A 17,645-nucleotide genomic window follows, 5' to 3' on the forward strand; every position below is an offset into this window, starting at 1 on the left:
GAAATTGTAGTGCTTAAAAGTACTAAATGGAAAAGTATACGAACACACTAGACACCCATATAATTTTCGAAAGTTCCCCTCAATTTCTCCAGGATTCCATCATCAGATCTTGACATGATGGCAATGGGACCAAATGGGGACTATACCGTTTCAAACAAAAAAATAATTTTTGAATTCGGTCCAGGCGTCTTTGAGTAATCGGTGTACATACATAAAAAAAAAAAAAAAAATACCGACCGAATTGAGAACCTCCTCCTTTTTGAAGTCGGTTAAAAATAACACACCTTTTTCCGGTTAGACTGTACGGCGAATAAAATGGTAATAAACATTACAATATGAAATTGAAAATACAATGATGATTTATTTTCAGTAACATTTTATTTTTTAATTTAAGGCTTTATTATTATATCTAGGCTTTTGTCAATTAAGCTTAACAAAAGCTATGAAAATTAGCTTTCATACATTCTCACTTTTATTTAAGCCTTTGACTTTGTCAAAAATCGGTAAAATTTCGGTTTTTTATTTTTTCTGAAAAATTAGCTTTTTGCAATTACAACTTTATTCTGCGGGAATGGCGAATTGCAAAAAAATATCATAATTGCATGAGAACGATTGACAAAAATGCAGACCTTTCTAATGCAAAAAATAGCATTGTATGTAGATGGGAACATAAGAACGGTCTAGTCTATGTTTTCAAAAGTGTTTCTATAAAATAAAGGCCTATTTAAATAATTCAACACCTACACTCCTCAGGTTTTTTTTGTTTGAAGGTTTTTGTTTAAATTTTAAATTCCGTTATGTTAATAGTTGGTTAGGCAGAGATACTGAGCTGGCAACACGTGTGTTGAATGTTATCATTTTTCATTGCTTTTCAATTGAAATTCTAAACAACATAGACGTATATTAAGTACCTATCTAAGTACATAATATTTATTACAGCGTCGTCTTTTACCTGTTCCCCGCACCTTATATCCTCAGAATAATATTAATCTTTCTTTTCTGAGGTTATAATAATTTATCATTATCATCATAACACCATATCAGCCAATGGGCGTCTACTGAGGGACACAGGCCTTTTGTAGGGAACTTCCAAACATCACGATCCTAAGCCGCCCGCATCCAGCGTATCCCTAGGACTCCAGGGAGAGGAGTCGACCAAAACCGCGTTTTCTATTGCGGGGTCGCTAGTCCAATTCCTTTGGACCCCAACGTCCATTGACTTTTTGAACTATATGCCCCGCCCATTGCTACTTCAGCTTTGTGACTTGTTAAGGTATGTCGGTGTACTTTCGCACTTCTGCGGATCTCCTCATTTCTCCGATTAAAGCTCTTTCCATCGCCCGCTGTGAGACTCTGAGCCTTCTTTTTTTCCTAGGTTTTATCATACAATTATTATTTAAAGTTCGGACTTTGATTTTGAGCGTTGAAATATTTTTCTTTATATACAGTGGGCTGCCTATGTTTTGGAGCCGATCAGAAAAAGAAAACTGTTCTGGCTCGCGTAAAATACAGTGCGACTAAATCAAACAGGTGTTTGGTTTGAGTATCGTTTTCCTTGATGTGAAATTCCTTGAATCAACTGTACAATACTTGTAGATTGTACCTAAATAGGTAGGTAATATAATTCCGCATTCTAATTAACATTTTTTTTTATTTATATTTAGTTAACATAAAATAATCATAGGTAATAGGCAAGTAATGCAATATTTTCCTTTAGAAAATATATATTTTTCTTGTAAAATGCAACGTACTAAGATTTCAATAAAATCTACTGTAGGTACTCCTACAGTAAGAAATCAGACAATGTTTTAACTTTTATCCCTTGTCTGTCATCGTGTCTGTCTGTCCGTTTGCGTTGTCTAATTATTGATTTAACGTATCGTATTGATGTAACGTAATGTTGTTTTCATCATTAGAAAATGATACAGAACGATTTATAATGAAGGTTTAGGTGTGTGAAGAACAGGACTATTTGCCATATTTAAAAATTGAAACAGATTTTTTTAAATCATTAACGTTTGAGTAATCAATGTGTAGAAAGATCCCGTTTATTAGTTTTCTGCCCACGCAATTAATGTCTAGATAACGGACCCAATTTTATCTACTTTCATATCTGTGCTTAGAGATACAATTTACAAGCGCAAATTAAGCTTTGGAAATTAGGCTATCTCTCGAATAAGGTTAGTTTACCTTATGTCAAATGTTAAACGGAAAACTGGTACTATCGTTTTCCTAGGCATATATACGCTAAACTCAGGTGAAGTGGAAAAGGTACTAGAACTAGGTAGTTCTACCATTATCAAGGTGAATATGCTAAACACAAATGAAGTGGTAAACTAGTTGTCTTTTTTCAAATGTATCATTATCAACTTTTAATTATTTACTAGATTACTAAAATGAGATGATGAATGGAAGGAGACTAATAAAAGGGATTTATAAGGTGAGAGTGAATGGCAATGTTGAAAGGGGAAGCCAAGTTCTTGGATGAAATCCAGCATATTCTCAATAATTTCTCCAAACTAACGAATTTTCAACTTGTATGAAAGGAATGATGAGAAGCAAGGGTTTATTATTTTTTCTAAAAAATTTGCTTTTTGCAATTACAACTTTATTCTGCGGGAACGGCGATATGCAAAGAAATATAACAATTGCATTAGAACGATTGACAAAAATGCAAAAAATGCAAAAAATAGCATTGTATGTAGATGGGAACCTAAGAACGGTCTAGTCTGTTTTCAAATGTGTTTCTATAAAACAACTAAATATTGATTTAACGTATTATTATGTTGTTTTCATCATTAGAAAATGATATAGAACGATTTATAATAAAGGTTTAGGTGTGTGAAGAACAGGACTATTTGCCTAAGCAAGGGAATGTACAAGGATCGTAGCAGTTGGAAGGACGTGGTATTTGCCTACCCCTACGGGAATGAGGCGTAATATTTATTTACGTACCTATGTAGATCTAAGTGTTTTAGGATGCAATTACTCATTTAATGCGATCGGTATAATCTGTCAAGGCCCAAGGACATCTAGATCGCAGTTATTGTGTTTAGCTACCGGCCGGAACAGTCAGTTTTTGCGTGCGCAGCATTTTCCGTTTGGTGCGTCACATTTTCGAACAGGATGAATGGAATTCGAAATGCCGCATCCGACCATGACTGTTTTAGTAGTATCTCAAAATGAATAAGTAAAGCTTGGCAAACTCGTTCGTAACACTCCCGATGTTCCGCGCGGGCCGGGAGGTAGCGATGCCTCGCTCGCACGACTTCACAGTCCGAAAGGACTGCGCGGTCCTTTCCCCACGTCGCCCGCATATCATGGGAGTGTCGTCAACGAATTTGTTGTAGCAGCAGCTCTTTTGTCCTCATTTGTCATTAATATAAGCTTATTTTAATTACTGGGCCTGCAGGCTAATTCACTAACTTTGACGTATGCTAGACGCTAGTTGACATACATTACAAGCTTCACGAGCTATTCAAACGCCAGGGTATTGCAACTTCTGAACTCCAGACTGAAATATTTCAAATATTCTCCTCTGCATAAATTATAATAATTATAAGTAATTTTAATCATTTATTTGCAAGAATTGTAAGTACAAACAGTCACAGTTACCTAATTAAATGAAATACAATAATAGAATCAAAAATAAAATTTTTATTAAAAATTATGTCAAATATTCCTTGAGATCGTAGTTGCACTTAAATAATTTAATTTTTTTTTATGAAATTATGTCCCAAGACGCCAGTATCGAACAAGTAACTTCGCAATACTTTGGCGAAAAACGCAGCTCAGGATTTTTTTTTATGAAAACTTTAAGGGTCTCTAGCGAAAGGTTGCCACAAAGCTAAGGTAGCTAAAGCTAATGAAAAATAATATAAAAAAATTACTAAGGTACTTTTTAGTTTTTTTTTAATTTTTTATATTCATGAAAGTAAAGTACCTAGTTAATTAATACTGGTAAAAGTAGTCTCAAGTGAGAGTCTTGAGAAAATCTAGGTCATACTCTTGCCGACGGCTTTTGTCTGTGCAACACTAAATACCTACTTACGAGTATTAAATTGCGCTTTAAAACACTTTTAAAATACTACCAAACTCACCTATCATTGCACAAAGTTTTTAAATAGAGTAAGCACTACACTGTAACTGTACAAATGTACGAATATGACAAATCCGATCGATAACTTGATCACGTGACCTGTCTATAACGAATGACATTCCCATACATTTATTTTAATTTTCGAAGCGTTTGTGATTATAGAAAGAGAATCGACGTGCCAAATAGCTACAGGGCCAGAGGCTTTGAGCGAACACATAAGTTCTACCAGAATGGAAGGTGGAATTATAAGTCTCCGTTCTATTGAGATACTAGCAAGTACCCGTTCTCGGGGGAATACGGGAATTAAATATGACAGTCACAAATAACGTGGCTTTCTATTGATAAAAGAATTTTCAAAATCAGTTCAGCTGATCCAGAGGTTACCCTCTACAACCTCAGAAACACACAAACTTCACCTCTTTATAATGTTAGTATAGTGGTAAGAAAAAAAAATTGCATTTTTCACAGTCATATGAAATATGACTGAAAAATGCAATTTTTTTTTCTTAATTCAACAAGCTGTTTCAGAGATTAACGCTTTTAAACAAACAACTTTTTTTAAATCCTTGTGCAATAACACATGATGTTACTCGTATATGTGAACAATGAACATAATTTATTGCCTTGAAATGTACATGAGATAGGTATTTATATCAAACGCTATTGTGTTTTCAGCCAAACGTGATCAGACTAATTGATGCAAAAGAAAAACGTGCTTGGAAATAGAACTAAAAGTAGTTTAGGTAAAATATGGTGTAAAATTCGCAAATGCTTTTCGCTTTCGAGTTTCGAAATATAGCGCATGTTTGAAGTATAATTCGACAGTGTTTCAACAACATATCTGTAGGGCGATAGACATATGTTTTTTATGATATTCCGTAGAGAATATCAATTAAATACTTCTTACATACATGGATGATTATATATCTGGCTCCTAAAAACCCAAGGCCACTGTTCCATACTCCATAATTGGCTTCCGTATTAATGTATGGCAGGATGGCAGGAGCATGACTTGCACTTCACACTAATATTTTAAAAACGAAAGTTTGTGTGTGTTTGTTCCTCCTTTGGGCTGCGGCCTCTGAAGCGATTTGGCTAAAATTTGGAATGGAGTTTACTCTGGATTAACACATGGGCTACTTTTCGTTCCGGAAAAATCCATGGTTCTCGCGGGATTTGTGAACTGAATTCCACGTGGATTAAGTCGCGGACGCCCGCTAGTTAAGCCATAAAAACAGGTCTGACTATTTTAGGCTTCTTAATTTGTGTAAATCAGGAACAATATCAGACCTTACTTAATAAGAGACTATTGCATTGCTTCTGATCCCACTTCTGATCTAAACGTATATAAAAGTAGCCATGTGGCACGTCTTTTCTCTTTCTACAAATGTTAACGCTTCAAAACTAAAAAAAAATACACATTCAATTGATAACTTGATCACGTGATCTGTCGATAAACATTCAGTCATTCTCAAATATTTATCAATTTTCGGAAAATATTAAATATAATTAAAATAAAAGCGATTGCAATCGTCGAAAGAGAATCGACGTGGCCAGATGGCTAAAGGCCCCTGATCTGAAAAAAATAAATATAACCCTGATATTTCACAATATTTAATTAAGTTCTCTATACACGTGAATCTAGTCGCCGGCAGATAGTGGTAAATATGTAAATTCTGCTGCAATCGACCTTAAACATGACGAAATCGTTGATAAGATTAAAATTTCGTAGTACAACAATGAGTTACTCTGTGTTTGTGGTTTGTGATGAGTCAGTCATATCAGTGATTAATTACTAGCAGAATCCTTATTATCAGGGATCTTATGAATAGTCTCGGTTGTAGGATTCGCTTGTACGATTTAGGATCTGCCAGTCTGGTACCTTCTAATGAGTAAACCGTTGAACAGATTTTGATAAATTTTGGTATAGAGATTAATCGGATGAGAGCAAAATATAGGTTTTATTCCAGAAAAATGTATGGTTGGTGCAGCATTTGTGAAAAACAGAATTTATCGCTAATTATCGCGAATAGTACTCGTGTAATTAGCCGTGCATCAATAACTAAAGTTGTGCCTTGACTCAAGTTCAAGAGAGGTTATTATTATTTTTTTTTTATTATTCTTTACAAGTTAGCCCTTTATTACAATCTCACTTGATGATAAGTGATGATGCAATCAAGCAAGTATGAAAATCCACACCCCTTTCGGTTTCTACACGACATCATACCGGAACGCTAAATCGCTTGGCGGTACGTCTTTGCCGGTAGGGTGGTAACTAGCCAAGGCCAAAGCCTCCCACCAGCCAGACCTGGATCAATTAAGAAAATCTCAATGGCCCAGCCGGGGATCGAACCCAGGACCTCCGTTTTGTAAATCCACCGCGCATACCACTGCGCCACGGAGGCCGTCGTAAAATTCGTAGAGGTTCTAGAAATAATGGTCTAATCCATTAAACAGATCGGTGAAGGTCGTTTCTAACACTTCTTCTTCTATAAGATTTGTTAACTATCCTAATCAACGATATTTTACAATAATATCATTGATCCTAATAATATACTCACACGTTTCGCTCAATGAGAAGGAGTACCTACTGTTAATAGAACAGTTTTATAAATTAAAGTAAAATATACCAAGAAATTACGTATAGACATAGTCTATTTATAATTTCCGACATGTTATTTCCATATTTTCCGTATAGGGTGTGTTGTCGTGCAATAATATTGACAGGGGACGTTAGGGCGGCACTCCACCCTTCGTCCTTCGTCCGGACACCTTGCGTTGACCTTGTAAACAGACGACATGAAGTTTGAACCAGTACCTATTAATAAACATGAGCTTCCTTGTCAGTCCAATAGTTAGCCCATGTGGCTTCAAATAACAAAGTCCTGGGGTTTAAGTCCCTTAATTTTTCTGGGCTAAAAGGTAGCCTATATTACCTCCTCTAACTTCCATTTTCCAAAAGTCCCATTGACATCAGTTCAAAGTAGACCGGACAACAGACAGACTGACAAACAAACATTTTAATTTATAACGCTCGCGTCACGCTTAGACCTAATACCAGCTTATTCCTCATATCAAGCGGGCGTAAAGAAGTTTTTCTTCAAATACTTTGTTTGTTTTTAATATCACATCGTGTAAACAGCAGTTAAGGAAACATCACTATTTTGAAATTATACACTCTCCATTTTAATTTTTATTTAAATTTATACTAATGTACTGATAATAATAGTTGATATAGTCGTTTCAGTCAATGGGTCAATGGTCTTATTACGAATGGTCGAAATAGTCCATCCAACAACATAAGAAGCTTTCGCTTAACTGCTGGATCAAGGGTAAGGATACAGAAGGCAGGAAGAAGATTCTTGTGACGGCGCGTATTGTGAGGAGGTTCCATACTCTGGAGCACTCAAAGGTTGAAATGTCCCACAGCGGGAGGGTTGAACTATTTTAATAGTGTGTTTTATATTTTATTAACATTGTTAAAAATGTTTAAAAGGTCAAATAAATAAATAAGAAAAAAAAACAGTTGTCTGTCCATAGATTTACGATTCGGATGGTAAAGTCGGTTTACTGACGATAGTTGAACGTGACAACGACATAAGAAAATACTGATGGGATGGTTGCATTTTTCAAAAGAAAATGTTCGTTTTTCTAAAATACTGTATAATCTTCATAGACCAGAATATAGTTTATTTCTTGTAAGTTGACAACCCTAGAGCGAGGGAACGACGCATGACGTCATCTTTTTTCGAGTGTGCAGCGGGCTTCATCGAATTATGACGTTGTCACGTCAAAAATTATATAAAATGAGAGAAAATCATTATACAAGTATATCATGATCTGTCTGAGAAACTATTAACAACGTTGTATTTCCTAAGCTATCATTGACATACCTAATATCATTAGTAGGTACGTGAACCAGTGAATATTTGAGTTGGTACCAAGAAGCCATCGCGGCTCAATTCTCGGAGGTCGCGTATGTAAGGTTTCGGCGGGAGCGGTTAGCAACACAACCAGTTCCGATAACTTATTACTCATTCGCGAATTTGTCTTTTGCTTATAAAATCATTATCAGCCTATTTGATTTGCCTAGGGGTACCTCCCTGTTGTAAGGAAGGACGTCTTGCCTGTGGCGTTAATTTTAGCTCTAGAACACAGGTCATATTGTATTTTTTCTTTCGGTAACAGGCAAAGATCGTTAACCATACAGTATGTTTTTTTAATTCTGAGGTCACAGTTTCGAGGGCTCCCTTCAAGCCGAAGGCCCGTGGCATTTTGCCAGCTCTGTCAAAACATAATAGTATCTACAGTACATAATAGTATCTACAGTATTTACGTACTCTTACGTTTTCTGTGGTTCAGTTTCTGCGAAATGGTCGAGCACGTGCTTTCTGACGTCACATTCAAATCATATTATTTTATTTCGGTTTCTGGAGCGAGCTTATTTATCAGGAGCTTTTATATTGTACGGTTGAGACACGAACGAAATAATTATTTAAAGTGGTAACTGGTACCTAGCATGCGACCAACAACGAAGGTACTCGTATCTCGTGTAGTAGATAGTAGTAGTAGTGTAGTCAAAATGTAACGCAATGGCGGCCCAGTCCCATCTCTTGACCCAACGCAACGAAAGATAGCAATATATCCAGTTGCGCTGCAATTGTCTGACATTTGTCTATTTCTCTTCACGAGATTGTCGTTTAGTCGCATGTTAAGCCTGCTAGTGTTGGTAGTCTAGTAAATAGCCCGAGGCCACAGTAGTGCGCTGCACTTCGTAGATGCGAAAATGCACTGCACACCCAGGCATCTCATTACGAACCTAAATATTAGAGAAGGTTTCTATTTCTCGGATCAAGGCGCGTTTGGAACCCTCATAACTTTAATTTTAAGTTTTCAACTGATTATTATCACCATTGTTTAATAGTATAAAGTTCGTGACCTTTCGAAAGTGCTTGTAAACTAAGTCTAATTGCAATAAATGAATTTTGATTTTGACTTTATTTAGTACAATTTGTAAATGTAGTCTTAGAGTCTTACCTACCTACCTTCAAATCGAATACCTATGTTATCAGCATACCTACTAGTTTATATTTACATATTAAATAATATAATACTTATATGTATTCTTACGTCTACAAAACACGTGGTAATTGACGTTTTGGCTAGCGAGTTGCGATTAGAGAGATCGACTATATTTAACCACTGTCTAATGAGATTTACACGAAAACTGGTATTTACATAAACGGCCCAAAATACATAATGGCAGAAATTATGTCATACTACTGTTTAGGAAAGATCTGACGACCTCTGGGAAGAAGTGTTACATTGCTTTATATTTGGTTGGTGTTAGGTTCGCACACTAATTGGGAAATAGATAATTCTACAAATCCGTCGTGCCGAGCCGTGATAGCCCAGTGGATGTGACCTCTGCTTCCAATTCTGGAGGGCGTAGGTTCGAATCCGACCTGCAACTTTTTAGTTGTGTGCATTTTAAGAAATTAAATATCACGTATCTCAAACGGTGAAGGAAAACATCGTGAGGGAATCTGCATACCAGCGAATGTTCTTAATTCTCTGCGTGGGTTTGTTTGTTTGTTTGATTGAACGCGCTAATCTCAAGAACTATTGGGTCGATTTTAAAAATTATTTCAGTGTTAGATAGGCTATACGGGGTGATTCGGACTTTAGTGCCGATATTTTATTCGTGGTTCTGTATCATTAATAAAACATAAACCTACATACAGTTCGATACATTTTATGTATTTTTTTTATCATCCCCGTATTTCTACGGGAACGGATGAAACCGCGCGGCGTCAGCTAGTTTTAAAAATAAAACCATAAACACAGTTTTTAAAATCACAGACAGACGCTTCAATTTTATATACTTAGATAATGGATATGTATTGATATAGCTTTGTTAGTTCGATTTTTGTGTACAAACATTCCGTTTTATGATAACCAATATCGATTAGGTAATAGGTATTAGTGCTATCAGCGATATCACTGACCCCAGTGTATGCTGATTCATCGATAGTCGATAGAGTAATTAGATAGACCATTATTTACTATAATCTCACACTTCATAACGTAAGTTACCTGTAATCTCTTATAATCGTCGTCTAATTCATAATTCTATATGCCAGATTACAGTCAGGAATCCCTAGGACATTTTGTACACTTGATTATTATCAACTAAATTTTTCGTGAGTAGCTTCTCTCGATGAGACGGTCAACTGTTTTTATTTACGAAAATTTTTGATTCTGGTAGCTAACTGAGTTACCAGAAAATGAATATTTCAGAGGAACGCGATAATGTACCACGCAATTTGTAGGACATTGTGGCTGTTAAATTGTATAACTATCAATTAATCAACAGTAAAAAAACCGCACTGCGGTTTCACCCGCGTAGTTCCCGTTAGTGTGAGAATACGAGGATAAAATATAGTCCATGTCACTCACAAATAACGTGACTTTCTAGTGGTAAAAGAAATTTAAAAATCGGTTCTGTAGTTCCAGAGATTATTCCAACAACACCACAAACGTTACCTCTTTATATTATTACCTAAGTATTATACTACTTCAACACGACAATCCATGAATTATTTATTGCCATAATCAATTTGTTGATTTTCATGATAAATTTATCCACACTTATTATCCAGTAGTGTTATAGTGCTCTTAGTATTTCACAGATAAACAGCTGAACTAATCATGAAGTTTGGCAAAGAGCATGCTCCTAATTTAGATACGTCTGTAGGCATTTAACCTTAAATGTAGAAAATATTTTATTGTGTGGTCAAATTAGTAAAATATCTGGCTATTTAAATCAAGTTTACTTATGTATCTATCCATTGATATTAAATCAAATTGGCTTGGCTCAGCTCTATGAAATAACGCACCAGCTGACTTTTGACGTGGACACTTTGTTGTCAACTTGTCAATGGTAGATATTGGCCGCCACGTCGCGTCGCCTGCTATTTGTTTATAAACTTTCACTGATATTAGAATGTTAATATATTGTCATCAGCTTGATCAAACTTCCACCACTGGATCTAAAGTCAGAAGGGAAAACGTTATATATTATAAAATATAACGCTACTGCTTTGCGGGTTCATGTTGGTTTTAGAGTTCCAAACGATAACCAGGTGACGATAAAATATTTCAAGGTCGAAGACGTAATATTAGAAAACGTAAATAGGGTGTGACATTACGAATCACAGGCTACAAGAAATATCATCAACCAAAATCAAATTGCCTTGCCGGTTTCGCATCCCCGAACTCCGAACGGATTTCGAAATCTCTATCTTTAAAAATGTGCCTACTAGCAACTTAACCCAATGAGACATTTTTTAAGAATATTAACCACTAGCGGACGCCCGCGACTTCGTCCGCGTAAAAATTGATGTAAACTTCTCTACCTCTACCTTACCCTACTCGTAAACCTACCCAACCCTACCCTACCCTACCCTACCCCTACCTTACTCCTACCCTACCGCTAACGCTAACCCTTCCCTCCCCCCACCTTACCCTACCCTAACCCTACCCGTAACCTATCCATACCCTATCCTACCCTACCCCTAATCTACCCCTACCCTACCCCTACCTTACTCCTACCCTACCGCTAACCCTAACCCTTCCCTACCCCTACCTTATCCCTACCCTAACCCTACCCTACCCGTACCCTACCCCTACCCTACCCTACCCCTATCCTACTCCTCCCCTACCCTAGACTTTCCATATCCTTCCCCTACCTCTACCTTGCCCCTACCCTACACTACCCCTACCTTATCCGTACCCTACCCTACCCTACCCTACACTTTCCCTAAATTACCCCTACCCTACCTCTATCCTACCCCTTCCCTACCTCTATCCTATCCCTACCCTCAGCAAAATTGGTCCAGCCTTTTGTGCGTGGTGCAATGACCAAAAGACTATAATTTCCCAAGCGACTTCTATGCTAATACTATAAAGAGGTAAAGTTTGTGTGGTTGTCGGGGGTAATCTCTGGATCTACTGGACCGATTTGGAAAATTCTTTTACCAATAGAAAGCTACATTATTTGCGAGTGTCATAGGCTATGTTTGGTCCTCATATTCATACGGGAACGGGAACCACGTAATTGAAACCGCGGGGCGTCATATAGCGGCATTTCTGCGACTTTCAGAAATTTTGTATTATCTCCGAAACTATATAACTAATTAGCATACTGTAAAGGGCAAATCTTATCTCTATAATATCCTTGTGATTATTAAATAATTTATTTTGATAAGGATTTAAGTTTAGTTGTGTAAATAATGACGTAAACTTTAGTTTAAAATTTAAATAATTTATTAAAGTACTAAAGGTACTATATCTGCTAAAATATAAAAGATAGATATATGGTGTCGCGGACTTTTTTGTAGAACTTTTAAAGGTTCAAAAAGCCTCCATACATTTATTTCAGTTATACGCAATGGTTGAGGCAGCGCATGCGAAAAAGTAAGTTTTTCGGTCTGACCTGTAAGAGAAAACCCGCGATATCTCAGTAGTTATATACGAAAGAAATATAAAATATAGCCTATAGCACTCCCCGATAACGTAGCATTCTACTGGTGAAAGAATTTTTAAAATCGGTCCAGTAGTTCCGAAGATTACCCCATTTCAAAAAATTGTTACAAACTTACAAACTTACAAACTTACAAACTTACAAACTTTACCTCTTTATAATATTAGTATAGATTAACATGTCACTTGGACAAGGGCTTTTTCCTTTCTGTAACTAAACAAGTAGCTTGTGCTAGGAGTGGTAAGGTAACTACAATAGCCGAACGGCCCATGAGGTGTTTGAATCCGAACCCTATAGATGTATCGAGCCTTAGCAATAATTACCATATTCCTTTCCAGGTGGGCTGGGCACGCGTCACTGGGTGACGTTCATGCTGTTCCTGGGGATGGCGAACGCTTACATAATGCGGACGAACATGTCCGTGGCGATCGTGGCCATGGTCAATCACACCGCGCTGCCGGTCCACAAGGAGGCTCTGGACACAGAGTGCGGCAACGTCGACCCTAATGCCACTTCCGTGAGTTAATTTTTTTAATCTATGACAATATTTTTTTTTTTAGTTAAAAAGTTACCTGGTGCAGTGGGTAGTGAAGTTTTACAGTTTTTTTTCATTTTTTTTATTTTTTATTCTTTACAAGTTAGCCCTTGACTACAATCTCACCTGATGGTAAGTGATGATGCAGTCTAAGTTGGAAGTGAGCTAACTTGTTAGGAGGATGAAAATCCACACTCCTTTCGGTTTCTACACGACATTGAACCGGAACGCTAAATCGCTTGGCGGTACGTCTTTGTCGGTTGGGTGGTAACTAGCCACGGCCGAAGCCTCCCACCAGCCAGAGCTGGACCAATTAAGAAAACCTCAATCGGCCCAGCCGGGGATCGAACCCAGGACCTCCGTCTTGTAAATCCACTGCGCATACCTTTGCGCCACGGAGGTCGTCAAAAGTGGTTCTCAACAGAGAGGTCCTGGATTCGATTCAAGCTAGTGCCAGTTTTGGATTTTATATTCAAACAAACAATCTATATTCATCAATGTAGTGTCATTCGCCTTAATTAAAACAACAATTTGCTGTATTATTTATTGTTATTGAAGAGGTTAAGTTGTGTGTGAAACTCTTTGTCGATATGACTAAGCTGAGGCTGTTGTTCAGGTGGCTGCATCTCAAGACGGCTCTTTCGTGTGGAGTTCGACGCTGCAGGGGTACATCCTGTCTTCCTTCTTCTACGGATACGTCATCACTCAAATTCCATTCGGAATTCTATCCAAAAGGTTTGTATATTGACTTGATTCGTTGTAAGTTTGCCTGATGACTATATTATGTAATCGTATGTACTTGTAGTGAGGAGCAATTTAATCTCCTTTTAAAAGTTTTACAGTGGTTGTCTTTAGCTGGTTCAGCTACGGACACTAAGGTCTACGGTTCGAATCCCGGGTCAGGCCAACATAAAAAAATAAGTACGTTAATGGACACCCCGTGCCTCGCAGAGCACGTAAAGCGGTCGGTCCTGGGCCTGGTTTTCACCGGTCGTGTCGGTCTGCCGTCCCATCGGACTATGAGAGTGAGGCGATAGTTCTGTGCTTGCTCACACACTTGTGCACTATAATATCTCCTGCTTACATGAATAATCTCAAAATGAGATTGGCCGCCGTGGTCGAAAAAAAAAAACAATGCGATCGCATAAAATAAACCAAAATGCATAAACTAAACTGTAGGTTAAAAGTTTTCAATAAAAGTTACTGAGCGTCATAATCACTGTGTATCGATATAATATCGATACACAGTGATTATGACGCAGGAATCCACTAAGGAAGGAAAATTCTACCGCTAAATCCAAAATTCCAGGAAGCAAACCGTTCACGCGGAGGATATTACAACCCATTGCCTTTAATAGAGTAATTCTTTCAATACGCTCGTACACCTATAACATGAGTGTTATGGTAGGATAGTCTGTGATGATATTTATAAGATAAAAGGATTCAATTGAAAATTCTTTCAAAGGGGAATGCCCATTCCCGGCCCAGAGCTACCCTTACCGTCCGGCAACTCACTTATGTTTAAAAAAATCTTGATAATTCTACTTTAATAATGAAATCATTACTTTATTAAAAAAAGTTTACTACAACGTTTTAGGACATTTTCAATAATTGAAAATGTTATTATTTGTTGACAAAGATTAATTATTAATCTTTGTCAACAACGGGTACTAGCTAAGGTTGACCATACAGCCTCAGTATTACTATATTTTTTGAAGACTTGTGATTGGTTGCTTGTTCGTTTTCTTGTTTGTTAAGCTTGTTGGTAACAGAAAAAAATAATACAAAAAAATAATATTATAGAAATGTTCTTTCGCCAGTTTACTACATCCGTGAACATTTTGCCCTAGAAGAGTGATGAAAAAAGGTATTTTCCTTCAAGAAACATGCTTTTATTAAACCAATTATTTACCCAGATCCTTATTATTCATTGTATTATCATCTCCATATACTTTTATTCGGGGGTATACCTGGGTTCCCTGGGCCGACATTGTATGGGCAGGTAGGCATTCCCCTTTGCAAAGCAAGTAGGTAAGACTTGAGTCTAGATACTAGACTTTAAAATATCAAAATCTAAACACGGTGCAGTTTAAAGCATGAAATAAAAAGATTCAATTGCGGCTGAAGCTATATACGTATTAGAATACGTACTTTAGGATCGTTAAAAACCAATACATTTTATTATCAGTTGGAGATTTACCAAAACTTTAACTTGTTGACAGTAACCAGCCGAGTGCCTTGTACAGAGAACGTTGCCTTTACTGAGAATTGTGGCGATGGAATTTATCATTCAAATTCTTATGAATGCACCAGTACACATTTTGAAATTCCTTAATTTGTTTCCATTGTAATCAAATCTGATTTATTTATTAATACAATTTGCTTTCAATTTTAAAACTTTCGGCAATGATAATATTAAATTCTAATATAAGCTTGACAATAAGCTTAAAGACAGACAGCCGGCTGTCCAATTAATAAAATTGTTTGGTATGATTCAAGGTTCAAGGAACAGCTCTTGCAGAATCTACTGAACCTATACGTAACATAATCTGCAGTAAACTAAACGCGTCAACAGAACCACATGTCGTTTTACGAGATCTCATTGTTGACTATCACAATTCACAAATGCAAATTTTATGTCCGGTCGTAAAATATCAGAGTGCCGCATTAAGCCATAAGTAGATGTCGTAAAATGTAAAACATAGCTAATAAAATAAATTGATGGCGGGCGAAAATGTAATATGTTAGGAGTATCTCTGCGTGATCGAATCAGAAATGAGGAGATCTGCAGAAGAACCAAAGTCACCGACATAGCTCAACGAGTTGCGAAGCTGAAGTGGCAATGGACGGGGCACATAGTTCGAAGAGCTGATGGACGTTGGGGTCCCAAAGTGCTGGAATGGCGACCCCGCACTAGTAAGCGCAGTGTTGGCCGACTCCCCACCAGGTGGACTGACGACATCAAGCGAGTCGCAGGGATTCGCTGGATGCAGGTGGCTCAGTATCGTGATTTTTGGAAGTCCCTACAAAAGGCCTATGTCCTTCAGTGGACGTCCATCGGCTGATATGATGATGATGATGATGATGATGATGAAAATGTAATACAACTGTAGTTTGAATCGGTGATGAGTGGCTGTCATCATTAGCAGCATTATCAGTGATCGATGGAAGTCCACACTCATGCTGCCCTTGTTTGGACTTCCAAATACCACGGTCTCGAGCCGCCAGTATCCAGCGGCTCCATTCAACCAGATTTATGTTGTTGGTTAACCTAAAGGGTGTCGAACAACACAGCGCTTTCCGGTACTATTCTGGTGCCGTTGTTGAGTTAAGATAGCCATGTCGGTGACTTTGGTTCTGATACGTTCCTGATTTGATCACCTAGAAAATCTCCAACCAAAGTTCGTGCCATCCTTCGCTTTCATATGAGGCTCATATAGTTAGCGACCAAGCCTCAGATTCTGAGGATATCACTGGCAACACACACTATTCGAAGCATTTCCTCTTCATCTTTCAGGGTTGCAAGCACGTTTATTTACGAAAAGGAAAACTCTATAGCTAAAAATATGTCAATGATTTTTGTAACAACCGAATTTTGAAAAAATGTAATCGGTGTGTATTATCAGGGACTAGGGAGTTCCTCATTTTGGAGCTCTGACAGTCGCTTCTAACCCTCATAATCATAAAAATAGGTATCTTGTCTTTCCTCTTCTATAATTTAAGAATTAGCGCTTCTTCAAAGCTTGTTCTTAACTCTGCAAATGAATTCAACTAAGTGAAACTTCGTCTGATCCTCATTTTTAAAAGGTAGTAAAGTTAATGAACTTTACTTCTTTCCACCAGATATGGCGCTCGTCTGTTCCTGGGTGTCGGCATGTTAATCAACTCGGTGTTCGGTCTGCTGGTGCCAATTGCTGCTGAAGCGGACTACAAATGGCTTATTTTTGTTCGATTCATCCAGGGTTTAGGAGAGGTAAGTGTTTATTTTACTATTAATATTATACGATCTCTGCCAGTCACTAGTAGGTCCAGTGGTTTCGAACCACGAGATCCAGGGTTAGTAGAACTCTGAGTTGGGCTCTGAGATACTTACTGAGATTTTCTTTCTTCTAAGAAATTCTAAGGAAGTAAGGATATTGATGCATACACGACCGTGCCTCGGAGACCGCGTTAAGCCGTCGGTCACGTTAATCTTAGGTGATCATTTTAACAATTATCCGATCATCATTACACGATGTTTCACTGCTGATCTTTGGCCTCTTGTAGGAACTTCCATGTACCTACCTAACTAAATACCATAATCTTGAGCCGCCTTAATCCAGCGGCTTCTTGCAATCCGTTGGATGTCGTTTGTCAACCTAAACTGGGTCGACCAATGTCTACTGGGTTTTCCGCTGCGGGATCGCACTTTGCATCCTGGGAACCCAACATCCATAGATTCCTCAAAGTATGGTTCCTGCGTTTTG

The 17,645-nt window shown here is 37.5% G+C and overlaps 1 protein-coding gene across 2 annotated transcripts in view; it reads left to right on the plus strand.

The window, feature by feature from the left end:
• Positions 1 to 17,645, plus strand: part of LOC112044928 (putative inorganic phosphate cotransporter) — a 74,483-nt gene that overhangs the window by 48,027 nt on the left and 8,811 nt on the right. For both annotated transcript variants that reach the window (XM_024080942.2, XM_024080940.2), the window contains exons 2-4: positions 12,983 to 13,161; positions 13,796 to 13,914; positions 17,023 to 17,152. In XM_024080942.2, coding sequence (XP_023936710.1) covers positions 12,983 to 13,161; positions 13,796 to 13,914; positions 17,023 to 17,152 — 428 coding nt within the window. The remainder of the gene's footprint in view (positions 1 to 12,982; positions 13,162 to 13,795; positions 13,915 to 17,022; positions 17,153 to 17,645) is intronic.

This window comes from Bicyclus anynana, chromosome 14, assembly GCF_947172395.1.
Source record: "Bicyclus anynana chromosome 14, ilBicAnyn1.1, whole genome shotgun sequence".
Taxonomy (NCBI): Eukaryota; Metazoa; Arthropoda; class Insecta; order Lepidoptera; family Nymphalidae; genus Bicyclus; species Bicyclus anynana.